Source organism: Syngnathoides biaculeatus, chromosome 4, assembly GCF_019802595.1.
Source record: "Syngnathoides biaculeatus isolate LvHL_M chromosome 4, ASM1980259v1, whole genome shotgun sequence".
Lineage (NCBI taxonomy): Eukaryota > Metazoa > Chordata > Actinopteri > Syngnathiformes > Syngnathidae > Syngnathoides > Syngnathoides biaculeatus.
The window spans coordinates 20368377-20390101 of NC_084643.1; the positions used below are offsets into that span (position 1 = coordinate 20368377).

The window sequence follows — 21725 nt, forward strand, 5'->3', positions numbered from 1 at the left end:
TCGTATGATTTAATTTCATTCCTTTCAGTGGTGGTGGGGGATGAGCATTCTTGGCCAGGGTCCAGTAAAAGTGGCTCAAATCTATTTGTAAGTCTGATGACAATGTTTTGCGTTGAATCGCGTTTTTTTTTTCTTGCCCTTCGCTGGCCACTCATTCGAGGTTGAGGCAGCCTGCAATGCAGCCCAGCCAGATTCCTCAGTCATCTGCTGGTGTTGTGACCTCCCTTTTTGGATGTCCCATATCTTTGGTCTTTGGCCCCCATAAATTCCAGGGAGAACTGCTAGATGATTCATTATTGTTTCCACAGTCCACATCTGTCCTCATTGTTTTGCTGTTAGCACACTTCTGCTCACCATTTTGAGACATCGGTAGAGCAGTTTCCTTCCCCGACTTGGGGTGCACCACACGACTGCACTGAGCCATTGACCGGAAGCCCACGTATGCTGTACAAAACAATATGAAGATTGATACTGAAAGTTGTGCGTTTTGTGTGGTTACTAAAAAACGGAACAAAAACCCTGTACTGAAATTTCCTGTTGACTGATCTTGATGTGTGTCCAGCTGGCCGAGCCCCGCAGTGGTCAACCCACGACTCAGGATGCAGCACCAGACTCCTGGCTCTCCGTCCGGTGTCCTCGTGTCTCCCTCGGGTCGTTTCAGTCCCGCCCGCCGTAGCGCCTCACAGGACTTCAGCCCGAGCCGCTACAGCCCCGCAAACATGAGCTACATCCAACGCATTCGCCTCAAGCGCTTGAACGAGTCATCGATTTAAAGGGTCTATTCCTCAACCTCCGCTTAACGGAAAGGAAAGACTGGAATGGAGTGGAAAAGTTCTGTTGTTGACTTGCAGCACACACTATCTAAAAAACTTAAAATGGAAAAAAAAGAAACCTCAGTGATGTATTTACTTTGTTGGTGCAGACCGTGTGATTTGACGGTGATGTTATTTGTGACAAGTGTGACGCACCTGTATCATAGCCCAACTCAACGTTTTTGGATATTGTGAATACAAGCCACACTCCCCAGTTTGTCTCACACACGCACATACACAAAAAATTCAAGTCGGGGTTCTTAGCAGTGAACTCATTCTTAAATGGATGCTGACAATATTTTAAGATTGTTTTTTGTACATTGGTCAGTAGCACAAAAATGTATGTTTTTTTTTTTTTTTTAATTACCATGAAAAATGTTCAACCGACTGCAATTTCCTGTTTTTCTCAGTTCAGTACTTGCCTTAATTTTCTGAAGTGATGGACTCATTCTGTCAATTTGGACACAAACATACTCGAGCTCACATCTGGACAACCTTGTAGGCTGCAGCATTTCTGCAAACCCAGGAAAACTGAATGATTCTTCCATGCTTTTGTTCAATAAATAGATTTTTTTTTAGCTTTTCTCAGTGAATCCGGTACGTCGTGACTTTTCCTATCTGCAACCATTCTGGATAATTCTTCAGTTGATGTCTCAAGACATGTCCATTGTGTGTGTGACTCACACAAAGAAAAGTCAAGTTTTATTTTGCAGTTATAGTGCAGAAAGAAAAAAAAAAAACAATTACAGACAAGTTGGAGAGCCAGTTATGTTTTAGTTTTTAAAAAGATTCTGGCTGATATAAATGTGCCAATTTGCATCTCCAAAATAGGTAATGGAAGAAAGTGTAAAGACATTAAATGAAGGGGGGGAGACAATCTGTGTTGTGAGAGGGTTTTTTTTTTATATAAAACAAATTTCCACGTACACTTGATTTGTTCTGAATGTAATCTTTGGTGAACTCAACCTTTCTCAGAGAGCACAAAGAACTTTGCTGAGGAGATTGTCATCACTCTTGTGCTCTCAGGTTAGACGAAGAAAAATTTTGCTCTTTGAATGTTTCTGAATCTGTGGAGCTTTGCAAAAGTGCCCCCAAAACCCTTCGACCATGCTTCTTGTGCTTTTTGCATTAACTCTTGATAACTTCTCTTCCTGTATGTCAAAAAAGTTTGCTTTCAAGTAGTCAATAAAACATCACTACTACTTATGTCATTGTTCCTTTCAATATGTCACAAATTGGTCATGAGTCATTGATGGCATTGTGGTACACACGCCTGACTGGCGAGGTCAACGTGGCTTCAATTTCTCCTCAGCGATGGCGTCGAGATGTGCCCTGCCTGGCAACCAGTTCAGGGTGTAGCCCGCCTTCGCCTGACGTTGGCCAGGATGGACTCCAACACTCCCGTGACCCTTGTAAGGCTTGGAAAATGGATGGATGGAAACATTGGTCAATGATAGTCATGTTGTCCAGTTATGGGGGGGTTTGTCATCATTTTAACTGCAGCACAAAAACAGGAAAGATGGGCATAAGTGCAGTGATGCCAGGCCCATGTGTTCTGTTTGTTGACTTCGGCAGGAGTGTTGTTATTCTAATGAGTGTCTCTAGGTTGGTTGTTTCTGTGCATTAAACGTTATTAGAGTGGTGGCAAATTGTGGGTGAGCTGTAGCCTGTCCTGGCTGACTTCGGGCTACAGCAGGGTACATCCTGGATCGGTCGCCAGCCCATCGCAGGCCTCTTAAAAACAATCATTAACATTCACTTAGAATCATGTATAATAGTTTCCAATCACAACTTTAATAGACTTGTTTTTGGAATATGTGACGAAAAGAGACAACCTGTGCGCACACTGGGAGAAATGGCTACAAGGCTATATTATGTATGGACATTAAACCCAAATAATGTAATTCCAATTAGGAGAGGGGTGCTATCAGTATATATTACTACCAATGTAGCGTTACAATAAAAAAACCATGTGAACCCTTCATAACCTCTTGGAATTCTGCATAATTTGGTCCCAATAATCGCAAAAATGGGCAATTAATGGTCTCCAAATAACCTACCATGCATGTTTTTGGGATGTGCCCAGAAAAAAAACCCACACAGACACAGTGAGAACCTGTAAACTCCACACAGGATTTGAGCCCAGGAGTTCTGAACTGTAACGCAGACACTGTCCCAACCCTTGTTAAATTATTTGGGCTTTTTCAGTTGAACACAAACCTTACTTGTTGTATGAATGGCAAAAGATGGGAAGAAATTAAGAGTTAAGTTATTTCTGAAAGCCTTGATTTTCATCAGTCCACTGTAAAACAAAACCCAGTGTTCTGGCCTGGCCACCCTCATCCACCAGGCACAGGACTGAGCGTTATATAAAGAGAAGGTTGCTACGGCTGAGCTTTGGCCAGGCACTCATCACGAGACTAGTTGACTAGAATAGAGCGTATAGAGTAGAGCAGGGATGTCAAACAAATTTTTGTCGCAGGCCACATTGTAGTTACAGTTTCCTTCAGAGGGCTGTTATGACTGTGAAACCATAAAAATGTTAAAATACCTCATCTTATTTACATCACCTTATGAACTAGTTTTGGAATCAGAAATCTAGGGTAATGGCTTTTTCAACTATTGTTCATATTTTGTAACAAAAATGCTTGTAATATCTCAACATAATCATCCGTCCATCTATTTTCTTGGGCGCTTTTCCTCACAAGGGTCGGGCGAGTGCAGGAGCCTATCCCAGATGTCAAGGGGCAGGAGGCGGGGTACACCCTGAACTGGTTGCCAGCCAATCGCAGGGCACATGGAGACAAATAGCCACACTCACAATCACACCTAGGGGCAATTTAGAGTGTCCAATTAATGTTGCATGTTTTTGGGATGTGGGAGGAAGCCGGAGTGCCAGGAGAAAACCCATGCAGGAACGGGGAGAACATGCAAACTCCACACAGGCGGGGGCTAGGATCAAATCCGGATCCTCAGAACTGTGAGGCCACCGATTTACCAGCTGCCTCAACATAATCATTTATATGACAATTGGAAATTTTGGTAAAGATTTTCACAAGAATCATTGAAGTTGACACACTAGATTTGCCTTTGCAGGCCACATGAACTCATGTGGTGAGCCGAATTTGGTCCCCAGGCCTTGAGTTTGACACCAAGCTGTAGAGGATTCACCAAAAAGTCTCCATTGAAATTAAACATGTTCAACTCCTTGGCAACTGAAGTAATCTGCAATTAAGACTCATGGAGACATCACGCAACCACTGTAAACTAGTTATCACGGGGTCTCCAAGTAGTCTCCAGGGTAGTGAGAGGTTTTAGAATTGTGGCTGGCTATGAAATGGTGGCTATTTCATCACTATTTCTACTAGCCAGTCTGCATTCTGAGTGATTGGGTATCAGTTGTGGCCATTCATATGAATGGACAATGGATAGCAAAGACAGCTCTTTTTAACTAAAAAAAGTACAGGCGGTTTGCAATTGTCAAAGACTTTTCGCCCAAGTATGCTTGCAGACACAAAAACAAGCATTTGGAGCTCCTGAAAAATCATTTTAGCAAGTATCAAAGAAACAGAAGGCCTTTTTAAAAAACTGTACTTACTCCTCGATTTTCGACTTTATTGGATTCATTTTATAATTCAATGTATCTTCGAGAAAATCTAAGGTCCAATCCTGTTTTTCCTGAATGAGTTAAGGTGCGGCTGGAGGTGGCTTGGGAGGTGGGACGGGTGCTGTCTCCCCATTCAAGCCAGAAACATCACAGTAATACAAGGAATTGGAAACCAGTTCCACTTTTGTGCCTTTTCGTCATCTTTATTGAAGATAAAAGGTGTCACAAACAGCCGCTCACAATGGAACAACTCACTGTAGAACAAAGCAACTACTGAGGTCTACGGAGATCCCCTTTGGCAGATCTGTGATAGGCTGACACCACAACATAAGAATCCACTTTGAACTTAGGTGTAGAACTTTTGGAACGTTCGAAATGTCAACATCTTCTTGTGGCTTTTTTCAAACACAAAAAGAGACTTGTATTGTTTACTCAGCTCTGCTTACAGTGACAATAACTCTTGCCTATTCTACTCTATTCATGTTCACAATCCCGCAACTTCTCGGTTTGGAACTGCTCTCGTTAAAAAAAAAAAAAGGACTGAATTACATTCTGTTGGTGTCGTCTGGCAAGGACGCAATCATCACAACACCACCAACCACCACAGTCCTTCAAGCACAAATGGCGGCAGTTTAACAAAAAAACAACTGAATACCCGAAGAAAGACACTTAAGGAGAAAACTGAGATTGACCCTGTGACCAACGCGTCCGTCATCCCAACCCTGGTCCAGGAAGTGCAGGATGTTGGCCAATCAGGTTCGTGTTAGTTTGTCTGGGGGCATGAATCCCGCGTCTCCCAAAGTTCGAAGGGCTACCCGGCCGTTGGGGCGGATGGTGAGCCACGTGATGCTGCCGTTGTTCAATCCCATACGTAACCAGCCCTCGGGTGGAAATTGCAGGGCCCTGAGAACAGAGCATTACACATTTACTAACCAGGAAGTTGGATGTGCACACTGCTGAATAAGAAAACAGAAAAACAACACCAACATTGACTTTACACACAAGAAAATATAAATTGACAAATGTCATTCCTTTGCTTTCCAAAGCAGTCTAACTGAAAACTGCATTGAAAACCAGTCAAAAGTTATGAATATACTGCTGATAAAAAGCTAGCGAATTTTGGCTTTTTGGACCATAACCTTGAGATATGAACTATGAATTTGACCTTTTACTTAATTAAACTTATTGGAACTTGCTCTTGCTTTTGAGGTAATGCTTGAGTCCATCCTCCTACATGCTCACCTCCTTACTTGTCATCTGTGTTGCACGGGAAGCCTTTTGAGTGTTAGCCACAACACAAATTTGATTACTGTTGTTACCATTGTTATTTTGAATGCACAACTCAGAGTGAGACACGCACTATAAAGTTTTGGTTGATTAAAAGTAAGTCCACCTGTGACGGTTTAGTACATTTTGGACTGATCTGGAAATTTCATGCAAAAGTCCAACTTGTGCGAGTAGTATTCAGTACTGTAAATCCATTATTGTGATTGGAGTTTATACTGTATTATTTATCCACACGAAGGGGGCACCATTATCATTACTTTAGTATGACACACTCTAATCCCCCTCCAAATACAATACAGTATACAGTGTATGTTGTTTGACGTGTTACCTTGTATTTTGTAGAGTCTGGTGTGTATCATAATGTTATGTTTCTTTCTTTCTTTCTTTGTTTACGGTCAGTGTTTGGAAAGTTCATTTTTGACTTGAACTAGTTTAGAATTCAATACACCATTCCAAAAATGAACTCATTTAGCTCAAAGTTATTTCAAAATTGTGAACTACGTTCACCTGTCCAAGCAATGAAGTAACTCATAGTATGTTGGTTTTTTTCCCCAAATGTTACTGACAAAATACTGCCATTTCTGTTTCCATTTAGTCCACACTAGTAGCCAGCTGCAGCTTTCACCATACAATCTCAAAAACACAAGGAAAAACATTTCTTTTGATTTGTCTTGAAAAAAAGAGCCATTAAAATAAAAAACAAGATATTTTTCCTTAATGTGAAAACAAAAACAAGCAACACAGCATAATTTATTTTGTATTCTGAGCAGGTACATGACTATATTAAAATATTATTTAAAAAATAATATTAAAATAAATTCCATACTGACGACCATAATCAGTAATATTTTTGCAAATATTCTCTCATTTTGAATTTGATGACTGAAGTTGAGACTCTGGAGTTTTGAGTAACTGAAGTTGTACCTCCAGCAAGAATTGGAAAGAATTTTAGATATATCACGCATCTGCAGCAATTGGTGTGTCCTCAGTTCTCATTTTTTTATATTTGGTTTTTATGTATTCATTTGAATATACCGTAGGGTGAAAAGGTCTCACAAATCAGCTTTTAGTTACATTTTACAGTGCCTTGTGAAAAGTATTAAGTATAGCCCCCTTGAACATTTCAACCGTTTGCCACATTTCAGGCTTCAAACATAAAGTTATACAATTTTCATTTTTTTGTCAAGAATCAATAAGTGGGACACAATCGTGAAGTGAACTAAATTTATTGGATATTTTATACTTTTTTAACAAATAAAAAACTGAAAAGTGGCGAGTGCAATATGATTCGGGCCCTTTACTCTCAGTGCAGCAAACTCACTCCAGAAGTTCAGTGAGGAACTCTGAATGACCCAATGTTGACTGATGATGATAAATAGAATCCACCTGTCTGTAATCAAGTCTCTGTACAAATGCACCTTGCTCTGTGATCGTCTCAGGGTTCTGTTTAAAGTGCAGAGAGCATCACGAAGACCAAGGAACACACCAGGCAGGGCCGAGATACTGTTGTGGAGAGGTTTAAAGCCGGATTTGGATAAAAAAAAGATTTGCCAAGCTTCAAACATCTCAAGGACCACTGTACAATCAATCATATTGAAATGGAAGGAGTATCAGACCACTGCAAATCTACCAAGACCCTCTAAACTTTCACCTCGAACAAGGAGAAGACTGATCAGAGATGCAGCCAAGAGGCCCATGATCACTCTAGATGAACTGCAGAGATCTACATCTGAGATGGGGGAGTTTGTCCATGGGACAACAATCAGTCGTACACTGCACAAATTAGGCCTTCATGGAAGATTGGCAAGAAGAAAGCCATTTCTCAAAGATATCCGTAAAAAGTCTCATTTAAAGTTTGCCACAAGCCACCTTGGAGACACACCAAACATGTGGAAGAAGGCGCTCTGGTCACATGAAACCAAAGTCAAACTTTATGGCCACAATGCAAAACGATATGTTTGGTGTAAAAGCAACACAGCTCATCACCCTGAACACACCATCCCACTATCAAACATGGTGGTGGCACCCCCATGGTATTGGCCAGCTTTTCTTCAGCAGGGACAGGGAAGATGGGTAAAACTGATGGGAAAATGAATGGAGCCAAATACAGGACCATTCTGGACAAAAACCTGTTGGAGCAAAAGACCTGAGACTGGGACAGAGATTTATCTTCCAACAGGACAATGATCCAAAACATAAAGCAAAATCTACAATGGAATGGTTCACAAATAAACGTATCCGGGTGTTAGAATGGGCAAGTCAAAGTCCAAACCTGAATCCAATCGAGAATCTGTGGGCAGAGCTGAAGACTGCTGTTCACAAATGCTCTCCATCCAACCTCACTGAGCTCGAGGAAGAATGGGCAACAACTTCAGTCTCTCGATGTGCAAAACTGATAGAGACATACTCCAAGTTACCTGCAGCTGTAATTGCAGCAAAAGGTGGCGCTACAAAGTATTAATGCAATGGGTTGAATAATATTGCATGCCCCACTTTTCAGGTTTTTATTTGTTAAAAAAGTTTAAAATTTCCAATAAATTTCATTCCACTTCAAAATTGTGTCCCACTTGTTGATTTTTGACAAAAAATGAAAATTGTATCTTTGTGTTTGAAGCCTGAAATGTGGCGAATGGTTGAATAGTTCAAGGGGGTCAAATACTTTCACAAGGCACTGTATATGTCTGAAATTCATTGGTATTGGGGTTTGTAGATACTTGTAAGATAATGCTACAATAGACTCCCAGAAGTACTTGCTTCCCTGCCTTGACTTAGTGAAGTAAACCCCCCCCTTTTCTTTTTTTTTTTTTTTTTTTTTTACAGCTATATTTGCTTTAACTCTTCTGAAAAGGCTTTCCAAAAGGCTCAGGGGTATGTGTAGGGAATATGTGATCATTCTTCCAGAAGCACATTGATGAGGTCACGCTGATGTTGGACGAGAAGTACTGGCTCTTGCTCAATTCATTCAAAAGATGTCTGATCAGGTTGGTGTCAGCACTCTCTACAGGCCACTCAAGGTCATCCACACGAAAGAACCCGTGTCTTTATGGACCTCACTTTGTTCATTGGTGCAAAGACATTTTGCGACAGAGTGTGCTGTGGATGAACTTTACTGAAATTGAGTCTTGACCTCAACTCGACAGAACATCTTTGGATGACTTAGAGCAGAGACTAAGAGCCAGTACTTCTTTGTCAGTCTGTTTCCTAACAAATGCACTTATGGAAGAATGGTCAAAAACTCCCATCACCACAATCCTACAGGTTGTGGTCAGCCTTCCCAGAAAAGTTTAACCTTAATAGGTGTAAAGCACTGATGTCAATCTCTAAGCCAGATCCAGCCCACCACATCATTTTATGTGACCCGCGAAGGCAAATCATGTGTGTCAACTTCCATGATTCAAGTATCTGAAGCAAAATTTCAAATGGTCATATCATGAATGATAACACTGAGATATTGTGGCACCATAATGGTCCTGTGGAAAACCATGACTAAAATGTGGCCCGCGACAAAAATTACCTTGACACCCCAAATGTAAAGGGTAGGTCGATGTCGGATTAGGAATGGGATTTCACATACATTTATTTGTGAGTTAAGACAGGTAAACAACTACTTTTGGGAATAGAGCGTATTTTACCCATGGTTGTATAAAAAAAAATACAATTTGATGAGAACTGATACAAAGGTAACATGCTAACAGTTGCTATCGTAACAGAGGAAGATAGCAACCTCGAACAAGGACAAAGCCAAGACGGTCTTTACTTACAGTACTACGGTGCTTCAACGTTGAAAATTCCAATTAGAAGGAATAATATTGAGGATCAGTCAAATTCTTGCTCTCTCATTTGTCACATAAGGCGGAAACTTTGCAGCATGCAACACAGACACACTGGGCAAACTCAGCAGATGACACAAACCTGCAAACAAAGTAACGGATGACGTTGGCATGGCACACAATGATCTCGTAGCTGTCCTCCTTCTGCTTTGGGTCTGCCCGGTGGATGTAGCGGCGGAAGGCTGCCTCGATGCGTGCTCCATCCTCATGGTACTGCTAGAGGACGGCAGAGACGTTGAAAGTGACCGTGACATGAGGCGAGAGAGCGTTCTCTGTTAGAGCAACTGGTGATCGAGTATTCTACTGCCAATTTACCTGAACAATTCAGCATAAGGATAGAAGATAGATTTTTGCTTGGTTAAATAGGTATTTTGAATACAGTTGAAGCCAAAAATTTACATACACTGCAAAAATATTACATTTTTTTGTCTCACTGTCTGAAGTCAAATCAGATTAAACCTCTTCTGTTTTAGGTCAGTCAGGATCACCAAGCTAATGTAATTTTGTTAAAGGGTATGGAAGGCCCTCGATGTACCTTTTATCAAATATTTCACAGTTTTTTATGCAGAATTCGAACCTGAAATCCGTTATGAAGGAAATAATTTTATTTGTCGATTATCAGCAAAAAATGATCACATATTGCTGGATTCGCCGGAAAAAGACGACAGCAGAGCGGAAATACCAGACAAGGGGCGTGACGTCAGTGCCGGTGACCCAGTGAGAACATCATGGCACCCTCTGACTCCAATGCGAGAACGACGAAGCTGTGGATTTTTTTTAACCTTCTTCTAACCACTACAAAAATACTAAACATATTTATTTTAAAGTATATTGAGGATTCATGTGTAAATGTATGTTTGTGTGCCTTGCATAACCGCATGACGCAACACAACATAATTAACTGTATACATTTTTTTGTAATTATCTGAGTTCACGTTGATCACTAAACACCATAAGATTGAATGTCACTCACGTCAGTGGATTCGTCCAACTGCAGTGAGAAACACTCACAATCTCCGATGTCTTTCCACACATCAGCCATGGCTTCACAGATTTTAGTGAAGATAATATTTCGCCCTTATTTTTAAAAGATCGGAACAACGAACAACTGGTCTACATTCAGTTTTTTTTTTCTTTGTGGAAATGTCAATGTATATGTTTGTATATGAAGTAAATGTACAACAGAGAACAAGAATTACAGCATTTTTATTGAACTGTATCCTTATATTTTGTATAAATATGTTACATAACATTTGCACAGAATTATTATTTGGTCTTTCAATTAAAGTTTTTTGAGAAAACCGGAGGTTGAAATACATGTTGCAATATTCTCTCTCCTGTTAGAAAGGTATGTGTTCCATTTTCACGAATAGGCAACTTTTGGAATGTACCAAGGATGGAGACTCAGCATCTGCTGGTTCGATGTCAAGCTCTTGTGCAGAAGACGTTTCCTTAATATCTGTAATTAATATAGAAAAATAAGGTTCAAAATTTATAAAATGAGAAAAAAATGTGTTGATCAAGCACAGGTTCATTTCAATCTATTTCATGGTGCACAAATTATTTTTGATAAATTGCAAACAGGTCTCCTATTCTGTGAGTGACAAGTATGTAATACGGCTTGTTTTAATTCTATGTAGTATTACATTAAGATTAAAAACCCTGCACTAATAAAAGGTTTGCATACATGCGTCTATTATCCTCACAAGGGTCGCGGGAGTGCTGGAGCCAATCCCAGCTGTCAACGGGCAAGAGGCAGGCTAGACCCTGAACTGGTTTCCAGCCAATCACAGGGCACATTAAGACATACAGCTACACTCACAATCACACGTATGGGCAATTTAGGAGTGTCCAATTAAAGTTGCATGTTTTTGGGATGTGGCAGGAAACCGCAGTGCCCGGAAAAAACCCATGCAGGCATGGGGAGAACATGCAAACTCCACATAGGGAAGGCTGGGATTGAACACGGGTCTTCAGCAGCTCCACCGTGTCGCCACTTCTGCACAATATTATCCTGTTTTTCAAGTTAAGAATGCTCAAATAATAAGCGGTAGTAAAATATTTTTCACCAAGAACGACATGTGCTTCTTTCATTTTTCACTAAGAAAGACATGTGCTTCTTTCATTCAACCATGTCAACAGTGTTCAAAGTTTTCAGGAAATAAAACATGATCAACATACCTCTGCAACTTGTCTTTTAACAAAACCTCTCCACAGTTTTGGTACTTTCTGTGGCAGGGGCTGAGCTTATCGAAGCGTGTCCTGGTTCAGCAGCTGATCCATAATTGCGTTTGGTGACTTTAGCAACACCGATCTGTTCAGGTGTCGGAACTGGCTGTATGTGAGGCACTAAACCGAGTTTTAACATTGAAAACCCATCTCAGACATGAGTCCACCAGTAAAAAAGTCCGGGGTGAAATGTTCACTGCATATGACAGACTACTGCCCGGGGAATTCTCGAAACGAATGAGTATTTCTTCGGCGTAAACCAGCGAGGTTCCATGCTAATCCTCATCCCACAACAGAATGTCTACCTGCAGTGACGCCAGAGGTCAGCCACACGAAATGAGTCGTTTTTCAGGTAAGGGAAACTCAGAGTTCGCGGACTTTAATTCATAAACATATTTTTTGGTAAAAACACCGAACAGGATATGCATTTTATGCTACAGTTGAACATATATTTTCATCTAGATAAGATAATTTGCATTAGAAATTAGACATTATTAACTCATTAAGTGCCACAATAATGAGAACTTCTTAAAGAATTTTATATTATTTTCTTTGAGGTGAAAAGTTTGCATACATTTCCTTCGTATTGAGTAGCCTTTCTTTGGAACTGCATGACTTGGATCAAACGTTTTGGGGAAGCTTCTACAAGCTTCTGACAGTACTCTGCTGGAATTCTGACCCATTCCTCCTGACAGAACTGGTGCAACTGAGTCAGGTTTTTTGGTTGCCTTTTTAAATCTGTCCACAAGTGTTCGATTGGGATTCAGATCGGGGCTTTGTGATGGCCACTCCAAGACATTGACTTGGTTACCCTCGAGACACTTTTTAACCATTTTGGCAGTATGCTTTGGTTCATTGTCCATTTAGAAGACCCATTTGCGAAGGTTTAGGTTCCTGGCTGATGCAGTCACTCGCATGTGAAAAATGTATGGGTGTGATCAGTCATGCCCGCAGATATAAAGTTATGGGTGTGGTCCACCAGTCATGCCCACAGATATAAAGTTGCGGGTGTGATTAGGGATGGAATCTGAAGACCTTAAAACAACTTACTGAGTTGTGAGACCAGAGTATGTAGTTGTTACCTAATACCATATTCATAATTTATTGACACTGCACCGACTGAGACAGACATTTTTAAAGAGGTTAATAGACATCCAATTTCAAAACTAAGTATTCATATAATCAAATCATTTTATTTCATCATGATGTATTGTTATAATCTAGCATAATTTACGGCACTATCTATTGTCAATCCATTGATGAAAGCTAGCAGTATATGATCTATATCTTGATCTCTAAAGCATGCTAAAAGCAAGGAGAGGGGAAAAGTTTTCAACTTCAAGATAACGCGGTACCACGGGGGAAAATAACCATTCGCATTTAGATACAGTGCCCTCCGTAATTATTGGCACCCCTGATTAAGATGTGTTTTTTTAGCTTCTAATAATTGTATTTTTTTTTCTAAATAATATGGGACCTTAATGGAGAAAAAGAGAAAAATCCACCCTTCGATACAAGTGCATTTATTCAGTGGGGAGAAAATCCCACATAAAGAAATAATTATTTGACATCAAATAATGTGTGTCACAATTATTAGCACCCCTGGTGTTAATACTTCGTACAACCCACTTTTTCCAACAAAACAGCACCTAATCTTCTCCTATAATGTTTCACAAGATGGGAAAAGACAGAAAGACGGATCTTCAGCCATTCATTCCTCTTTGTAGAATCTCTCTAAATCATCCAGAGACCTGGGTCCTCTCCTCTTCAGTTCACCCCACAGGTTTTCAATGGGGTTGAGGTCTGGAGACTGAGATGGCCATGAGAGGAGCTTGATTTGGTGTCTGGTGAACCATTTCTGTGTAGACTTGGCCATATGTTTAGGGTTATTGTCTTGCTGAAAGACCCAGTGACCACCCATCTTCAGCTTTCGGGCAGCACACGGTCCCAGTTGAAGCCCCAGTACCGCTTGGCGAACTCCAGACGTTTGCGTTTATGATTGTGAGTGAGGAAAGGTTTCCTCCGTGCATGCCTCCAAAACAGCTTGTTGGCGTGTAGACAGTGCCTGATGGTTGATTTGGAGACTTTGTGACCCCAGGATGCTACCATTTGTTGTAATTCTGTAACAGTGAGCTTTGGAGATCTTTTGATTTCTCTTACCATCCGCCTCACTGTGTGTGGTGGCAAAATAAACATGGGTCCTCATCCAGGCTTGTTTACACTGTTCCAGTTGTTTTGAACTTAATTATTCCTCTCACAGTGGATATGGGCAAGCTGCAGTTGAGTGGCAATCTTCTTGTAGCCTGTGCCTGACCTGTGAAGGTTGACGCACATCTGCCTCACTTGTATGCTGTGTTCCTTTGTCTTTCCCATGTTTAAGAGTGGATAAGAGAAATGGCCTCTATGTCATGTCATATTTATACCCCAGGGAAACAGGAAGTGATGAATTATGAATTAAATGCTCCTACATACTCTGGTAAACGTTGTAAACTACTGTAAAAATGACAGAAATGCTTCAATTATATTTATTTCCTGGAAATTGTTAAGGGTGCAAATAATTGTGGAACAGGTGATTTAATGAAAAATAATGTTTTAGTCAGGGATTTTTTTATTTTCTTACAATTCATTTGAGTTGAAGGTTACATTTTCCTAAAATTTTCAGTGTGACAGTATTCTTCTGCAATAAACACGGAATTTATTTTAAGGCTTTTAACACATCTTAACCGGGGGGTGCCAATAATTATGGAGGGCACTGTATATGGACAAACTAGTCTAATGTTAGAACTTAGATTAAGTCAAAGTAAATCACAATCTCATACTTATTATAATTAGATACTGAAATATTACCTGTTATATCCCAGAAATGTTTTCAATGTAACTGAATTTCCTTTGACATGGCTCATGATGTTGATGACTTTTGGCGTAAACGCACTCGCAGTATGTGAAGAAGCTCCGAATGTGCTTTTGGCATAACTTCCGAACATGCTCAGAGTTGCATTTCCTGTTTCAGGGTGAATACTGATTGTTTAGGATCAGGTTTATTTTGCTACCAATGTTTATGAAATAAACCTATAAATTAATGTCAAGACCAACGTTCCCTCTAATTTTTTACGTGTCTGAGCAAACAAACTAAGCCCATGAGTGGCCCCTTTGACCACTATGAGCAACAACAGGTGTATACACTGTGGTCAGATCAGTCTCATCTACTGAAGTTATGGCTCGTTCAACAATTCAGATTACAGCATTTACATTCCCATCAGAACATATTTAAGAACAATTTTGTGTTTTTGCAAACTTAAAATAAAAAATATATTGCTAACTAAACCAAGCCAACTATGAACTATAAATTTGAAGGCTTGCTTCCAACTTTGCTTCATTTTTTTTCAACCCACAATGTTATCCCTGTCTGTTTTTCTTGGTGTAAAACTGAATTCTTGCTTGCAGAATATATTTAGCAATGCATGTTGAAAGCTGAGCTCCCAAACAGTTTAAAGATTAATGTTATGTTGCCTCCTATATTTAAAATACAGAATTAGCTTTTTGTGCACTGTATTGTCTGTGCTTTCATCCTCTGTCAGGCTGCGCCAAGGTGGAATTTTGACATTATACACCATCTTATCCTGTACTTTGGTTTCAGAACAGACCTTTTTTACTCAAAAAAGAGAAAATCTCATCCAGTTTCACCACTTTTTCTTCAATTATTAATATACCCCGACATTCATTCAAGCAACAGCACTTTTTTTTTTCACTTTTACCATTATTATCAAGAGTAAAGCAGCACGTCTAACTCTCTTTGCTCTACATTTCCCTAACTGTGTTGCTAACTAACGCACTGGTGGTGTTTGGAATTACGAGTGTACCCCTTTCAGAGCTGTAGGTGGGCGGAGTCAGGTAAACTAGCAGGAGAAGTCTGCTTCCATGTTACAAAAAAAAAAGACGTCAGGGTGTGGTTCACTGTACTGGATCGGTTTTCATGTGCGCTGAGAATTGTGCGACGAGTGCGCATTTGTATTGGTCAAGACTACACAAAATAAGCGATGTCTTTCAAAATCGATGTATTTCTACTCGTAACAGATTTTACGCAGATGATTTTTCATGCTCGACTGTGCGGATTTGCGAGTGCGATGGCATGCGAGCACGATCGCGCCCGTCAATTCACAGTGATTGCTGAGTTTTCCATTCTGGAACTCTACATCCCCTTGGTCCATTTCTACTACAATACTGTACTGTACTGATGTTTTAGCCTACTTTGGCTCAGAGCCTTCAGCTATAAGTTTTGACAAGCACTTGACATGACAATCACAGAAAACATGTCCCACAGAAAACTAAGGCAGGAGGCCAGGGGTGCTTTTCTCACCACAGCGTCAGGCTTCCAGTGAGTGACGGATGGAACTGGCTCGATGGGCGCACCCTCTCGAAGCAAGTCACAGCTCAGCAGCTCCACACCTAATGCCACAAGACAGCAAGTGGATGAGAAGAATTTATATCATCAGGTTGCCAACATCTAACCATAATTGGTGATATGAGCATGCGTTGAAAGCTGTGTGAATTCTCTCCACTACCGGGAAGGTGTTTGCTGATGATGTGTGCGGTCTCTGTGGCTCTGGCCATGCTGGAGTGGATCAGAACATCGTATTTCAGTCCCAGTGCTGACAGACGATGACCTGTCAACTCAGCCTGCTCTCGACCTAAGGAGACACATTGGAGGGTCACTGGAAAAGAAAAATACACAATTCATGCCCACTAAATTAAATGTTATTTTCTACAAGGGGGCTAAGAACTGCGTTGTCATTGCTTCACTTTTTTAAAGGAATCATCTCAAATCTTTTTCCTTCTAGTGAGGATAAAGTGTTAAAAAAATGGATGGATGACATGATTTGAATTTCTGTTTTTAGCAGTCTGTTGATCCTTTGTCTCACAATGTATAGAGCACACTAACATTCCACTTCTTTCATAAGTGAATTTTCAGAATTACTGTCAGTAACACTATTACAGGATTTTAAGAAGTGATGACATTAATTTGCATATTCATAACACCTCAGGTAAGATATCCAGAGAATTTTTAAACCTTATAAGCTGCATGGACTTCAAACAGAATATTCACACAGCCGAGTCACAACACGGGACACACCCTGGATTTCGTCATAATGTACAAATTGTCAACTAGTGTGTATGTGGTCAATTTGGCTGTGTCTGAGCATTATTGTGTGTACTGTCTGTATTTTAACATTGGATGAGTTTTGAGGAATGGGAGATTCTTGACTGGTTGACTCACTTATTGTAGGTTTTGAGATGTTCACACAATATTTCTTGGTGAGCTGTCAATTTGTTATTTCCCCACACAGTTTTCATTTTTTTCTATTTCTCAACAATGGTATGGGTTTTACTTTTGCTTTCGTCAAAAGTGGGGCCATAGTCGAGCTCGTTGTTTACTATAATTCACATGGATGACAATAAAACTACTTCGTGCAGGTAATATGTCAGCAGAGATTCACAGTAAAATCTCAATAAAATTTGCACCCATTTAAGAACTCTAGTAGCCTTTCCTAATCTTTCTCACTGGGACCTCCGCAGGGTTCACCCCAGATTTGTTTCGCCACCTTCATCCATTTAACCAACACCAACTTTAAAAAAAGGTCCCACGACACTATCAGTGGCCCTCTGCATGGACTTTGGAAATGGGTCATTTTATTTGTAGGTTTGGATATACATTTCTGTAGAATGCATAAAAATTGAGTGTGGGGTGCTGCATGGGTCAAGTTCGGGTCCATTTTTTTTTTACTTTCTACATGTTTCACCTTTGGGACATAATCACAACACACCGTATCAGCTTCCATAGTTATGCAGATGACACACAACTGTACAACTCTGTTTCTCCTAAAGACACAGGAGCAATTGATACACTTCGTTAATGTATTTTTGATATAAAGTCGTGGATAGCAATGAATTTCCTACAGCTCAAACAAGACAAAACACAGGCTTAATTATCGGTCCTGAAGGTAGGAGAAACTAACCAAAATTACAAGATTTTAAACCCTCATTATGTGTTAAAAATCTGGGTGTCAATTTTGACTCTGAGGTTACTTTTAATGTGCTAATGTTATAGTGGTGAATATAATGTTCACAATGCAAGATAACATTTTATCAGGTGGGCACCCTATCATTTTAAGTGGAGAGCAGATGGCAATATAATCCCAAAATGGCTACCTACTGAAATGACTGATATTAGTGAATGACTGTAATTCTACAAACAATATTAATCAGAATACCATGTTTAGCACATTTAATACATTTATGAAAATTGAAGGGTTTATTTACCCTTTAAAGAGCTACTGTCATGAAATGGATCATTTTTAGGACGATATTAATGAAAAATTGTCAGCCAATATGGGCCCATGGGTTTTTTCACCACAAAATATGATTTTGACGAATACAGCTTTTTGTAACTCCCGCCATGAAAATCCTCTCGAGGGATTTGTTTTCGAGAAGAAGCAGGAAGTGACATAAAGGACAGCGGCGCCCCCAGGTGGACTCGTTTGTTTTCATTAGTTTTACCTCCGGGAAGGTAGCTCGTTGATCCTTTGTGTTAGCCAAAATGCCAGCTCATTGCATTGCTGGACATTGCTTGAACACTCGGGAGAATGGATTTACCCTTCATAAGTTTGCAAGAGACCCGGTTCGTTGTGAAAAATGGATTGCACGAGTACAGAGGACGAGAGCTTCGTGGGTTCCAAATAACAGGTTGGTGTGTATAAAGCTACTAAAAAAAAAAAAAATAGTTTGGGGCGGACCACGTAATCGGTCTCTCATAACATGACAAAAGATCCGCGTACGAAATATGTCGATGTGCGCGTCGGACGGCGTCGGGCTGCTGCACGGACAGCAGCGAATCTGAAGAACCCAGCTGAGAATGCCTCACTCAGCCGCGTGCGCGCAGTAGAGCGCCCCGGCTCGACTGTGTTGCTCATCGCGTACTGCCGCAGCCGTGAACAACCCCCTAAAGCAGCATGTCTCGGCTCGGTCATAAGCCACACCAGCAGGCTGCGATGAGCCGCAATGGCTCATCTCCGCCGCGGAAGTGGATTGGACGGGGATGTAGTTTGGCTGTTATCGCATATCATCTGAATATGGCTCAAAACAACAGTGTAATATTGCCCGGAGGGCTCGAAAAAATAGTGTAATATTGCCCCGGTAACTTCACTCGGTTGTGTGGTGTTCTCCTTTTCGAAAAGAGCTTCCGTGTCAGAAGGGGCACCCATGTCTCCCATAGTTAGGGTGCACGGGCGTGTTTTCATTGGCGAATGTCCGGGTGACGTCACGGACGGAGGATGCAGCCAATATGGCGACCACTTGGATATCGTAGAATGACACTTCTGCAACTTTGCACATGGATGACGCGCTCTCCGCTCACATTAATTTTTTCGTATAGACATTGAAGTGAATGTTATGTATATTTTTCATTACAATATCTATTTTGGAATGTTTATAGGGATGACACTTGGGCTTTAATGAGAGTTTCCATCTAATGACTCTAGTGGACTTACAATGGCCTCTCTGCCAGGAAGCCTCATACCGCTCGCCCTTTTTTGTATTCCCAAAGAATGATATCATACGTGGTTTGGGGGTGTGCTTCTGACTTGGAGCATAAATAGTTCAGTTGTACACACAAACACTGGCAGCCTATTGGGTCCTAACTTAGCTGTGTTGCATGAACTGATGAACCTTGCTCAGAGAGGCGAAATGTCTTCTAAGGAAAACAGAACAGTCCATTTGCTATTGATAAAATTCTTTAGGAATGGAATGAGCTGGATGGATGAGAACAATCATTGGAAGAATGGAAAGATTTTTCAAGGGGCCCAGTCGGTCATGGGCCCCAAGAAACATCACGTCTTCCCCTCTTCCAGTGCCCCAAACCCTTAAAAAGCATGTGATACTGATGTGTTACGATCTCAAGTGACATGAAGCAGACCCAGAGGAGTGAGGATGCGTTCCTTGTCGCTGCTTCCGCTCAGGTTGTACTGAGAGTGTCTGATGAGGAGGATGTTACGTGTGGCTTTTGATTTGCCATTCTCCTGCTCTGAGCTGGGATCATCACTTGCACTCTCCTTCTTCTTGCCATTGGACAGTGTTGAAGGTTCTCTCCTGCAAACATCATAAGTAACTTCATAAATCCTCATAAAGTTCACAAACCATCCATCCATTTTCTGAGCCGCTTATCCACACGAGGGTCACGGGAGTGCTAGAGCCAATCCCAGCTGTCATCAGGCAGGAGGCAGGTTACACCCTAAACTGGTTGCCAGTCAATCACAGGGCACATGGAGACAGACAACAGTCGCAGTCACAATCACACCTCTGGGCAATTTAGAGTGTCCAATTAATTTTGTATGTTTTTTGGACGTGGCAGGAAACCCACACAGGCACAGAGAGAACATGCAAACTCCACACAGGCCAGGATTGAACCCGGGAACTCAGAACTTTGAGTCCAACGCTTTACCAGCTAATCCACGGTGCCGCCTAATTTAAGATAATGTTTCTCAAATAATGTAGCACTGGAACCTACATTTTTGTATTGTGGTGAAGTCGTGATAAATTTATAAAGTTAATAATGAAGAAAATGTGTTCTTCTAAAATTTCTTTTTACCACACATGTATAGCTCCATTAACACTATGTGTTGTTTCACTGTTGCGCGCCGTTAGTAACCACAACACAACTGTCATGTGGCACCATAAACCGTAGTCCCCTTGAAATATTTTAGTACAATTCCACAACACACTTTTGGATGCTGACACTGCAGTTGGCCTAAAAAACGGCTAACTTGCCACCTATAAAGTGAAAATTGAGACTGGTCTTTTAGAAACAGTAACATTATATTGTTTTAAACTGTTGCGATTGGCTGGTAACCCCTTGAAATGGGTGAAACTGATCTTACTTGTCCCAGTTAACGTCCCAAGCGTGACCAGTCGGCACTGGCGTGATGCTCGTTGCTGCCCACGCCGGCTGGGCGGCTTGAAGCGCGGACAGTCGAGACCAGCGACCGCCCGCCTCGGTTTTACTCTCGCCGAAATAGCCACGAGAGTCGGCAGCGGCAGCCGCCAGCACCAGGGCGGCAGAACCTCCGGCGAAACCGAATATAACTTTCAGAGTTTTTCTATAAGACATCCCGGTCACCGAGCCGAGCTGCTAACGAAAGCTAGCAAGTTAGCACAACTCAACTACTGTTTCTTCAACGTTCCCCTGCGACAGACTCGATTTTCAAGTCAAACTAGCTTTGCAGTTAATATCAGATGAAGTAACGCGCACACGGGCGAAAACGGTTGTTCCACAGAAATAAAATAATGAAAACGGGAGAAGAAAATACAGCAGCACACGAAATACATAAGCTAATCTTTAGTTGGTGCTTTTTTTTTTTTTTTTTTTTTTTTTTTTTTTAACAGTACAGCAGCCCTATTGGGTCAAACGTCAATCGCGTATTTAGCAATTTTGCACGTGAATGTTATCAAATTAGGAATGCTGAATGCAGGGGAATATTTGCATCGTTCAACTGTAAAATGTGGAACGTTAAAATGGATAATGTTGAATCGGTCAATAAACGTTGAAGGCGGAGATAACGTACCCTTATTTTTAGGCTTGTCCACTGTGTGTGAGCGTCACTGTGAAATAGTTGTAAAGATATTTCCAAGTTGGAATTGTTTGAATCGGTAAGAAAAGGGGAAGGAGGACATAAATTTGTCAAAATTCTCTGTTTTGGGTATTTGGTCATGGAAAATGTGAAAACATATATATATATATATATATGAAGAGTTCAGACGCAAAAGCAGATATATCCATTTTTGTTGTTTCTGTAGATTTTTTGAGATCTTTGACATCAAGTTACGCTTTCTTAGTCAATTGATGTCACATACTAAGAAAGCTTAAGTGGATCAGCTGGGTGTTGGGTTCTGACCTGAATTAATCCTGCC

The 21725-nt window shown here is 40.9% G+C and overlaps 2 protein-coding genes across 6 annotated transcripts in view; one reads left to right on the top strand and one right to left on the bottom strand.

Moving 5' to 3' along the window:
- The window catches only part of ankle2 (ankyrin repeat and LEM domain containing 2), a 35999-nt gene extending 33985 nt beyond the window's left edge, over window positions 1-2014 (top strand). For all 4 annotated transcript variants that reach the window (XM_061817928.1, XM_061817927.1, XM_061817929.1 and 1 more), the window contains exon 13: window positions 563-2014. In XM_061817928.1, coding sequence (XP_061673912.1) covers window positions 563-773 — 211 coding nt within the window. In that variant the 3' untranslated portion in view covers window positions 774-2014. The remainder of the gene's footprint in view (window positions 1-562) is intronic.
- Window positions 2015-4607: 2593 nt separating this feature from the next.
- On the bottom strand, window positions 4608-21164 carry pgam5 (PGAM family member 5, serine/threonine protein phosphatase, mitochondrial). 2 transcript variants are annotated; one of them, XM_061817932.1, is made up of 6 exons: window positions 20696-21164; window positions 19735-19907; window positions 16328-16453; window positions 16123-16211; window positions 9619-9749; window positions 4608-5322 (listed from the first exon to the last, which is right to left on the bottom strand). In XM_061817932.1, the coding sequence occupies exons 1-6, from the start codon at window positions 20923-20925 to the stop codon at window positions 5172-5174; spliced, it is 900 nt and encodes a 299-aa protein (XP_061673916.1). In that variant the 5' UTR covers window positions 20926-21164; the 3' UTR covers window positions 4608-5171. The 2 variants fall into 2 exon arrangements, with proteins under 2 accessions (XP_061673916.1, XP_061673915.1); XM_061817931.1 differs by having other exon boundaries at window positions 9619-9752.
- Between the last annotated feature and the right edge of the window lie 561 nt (window positions 21165-21725).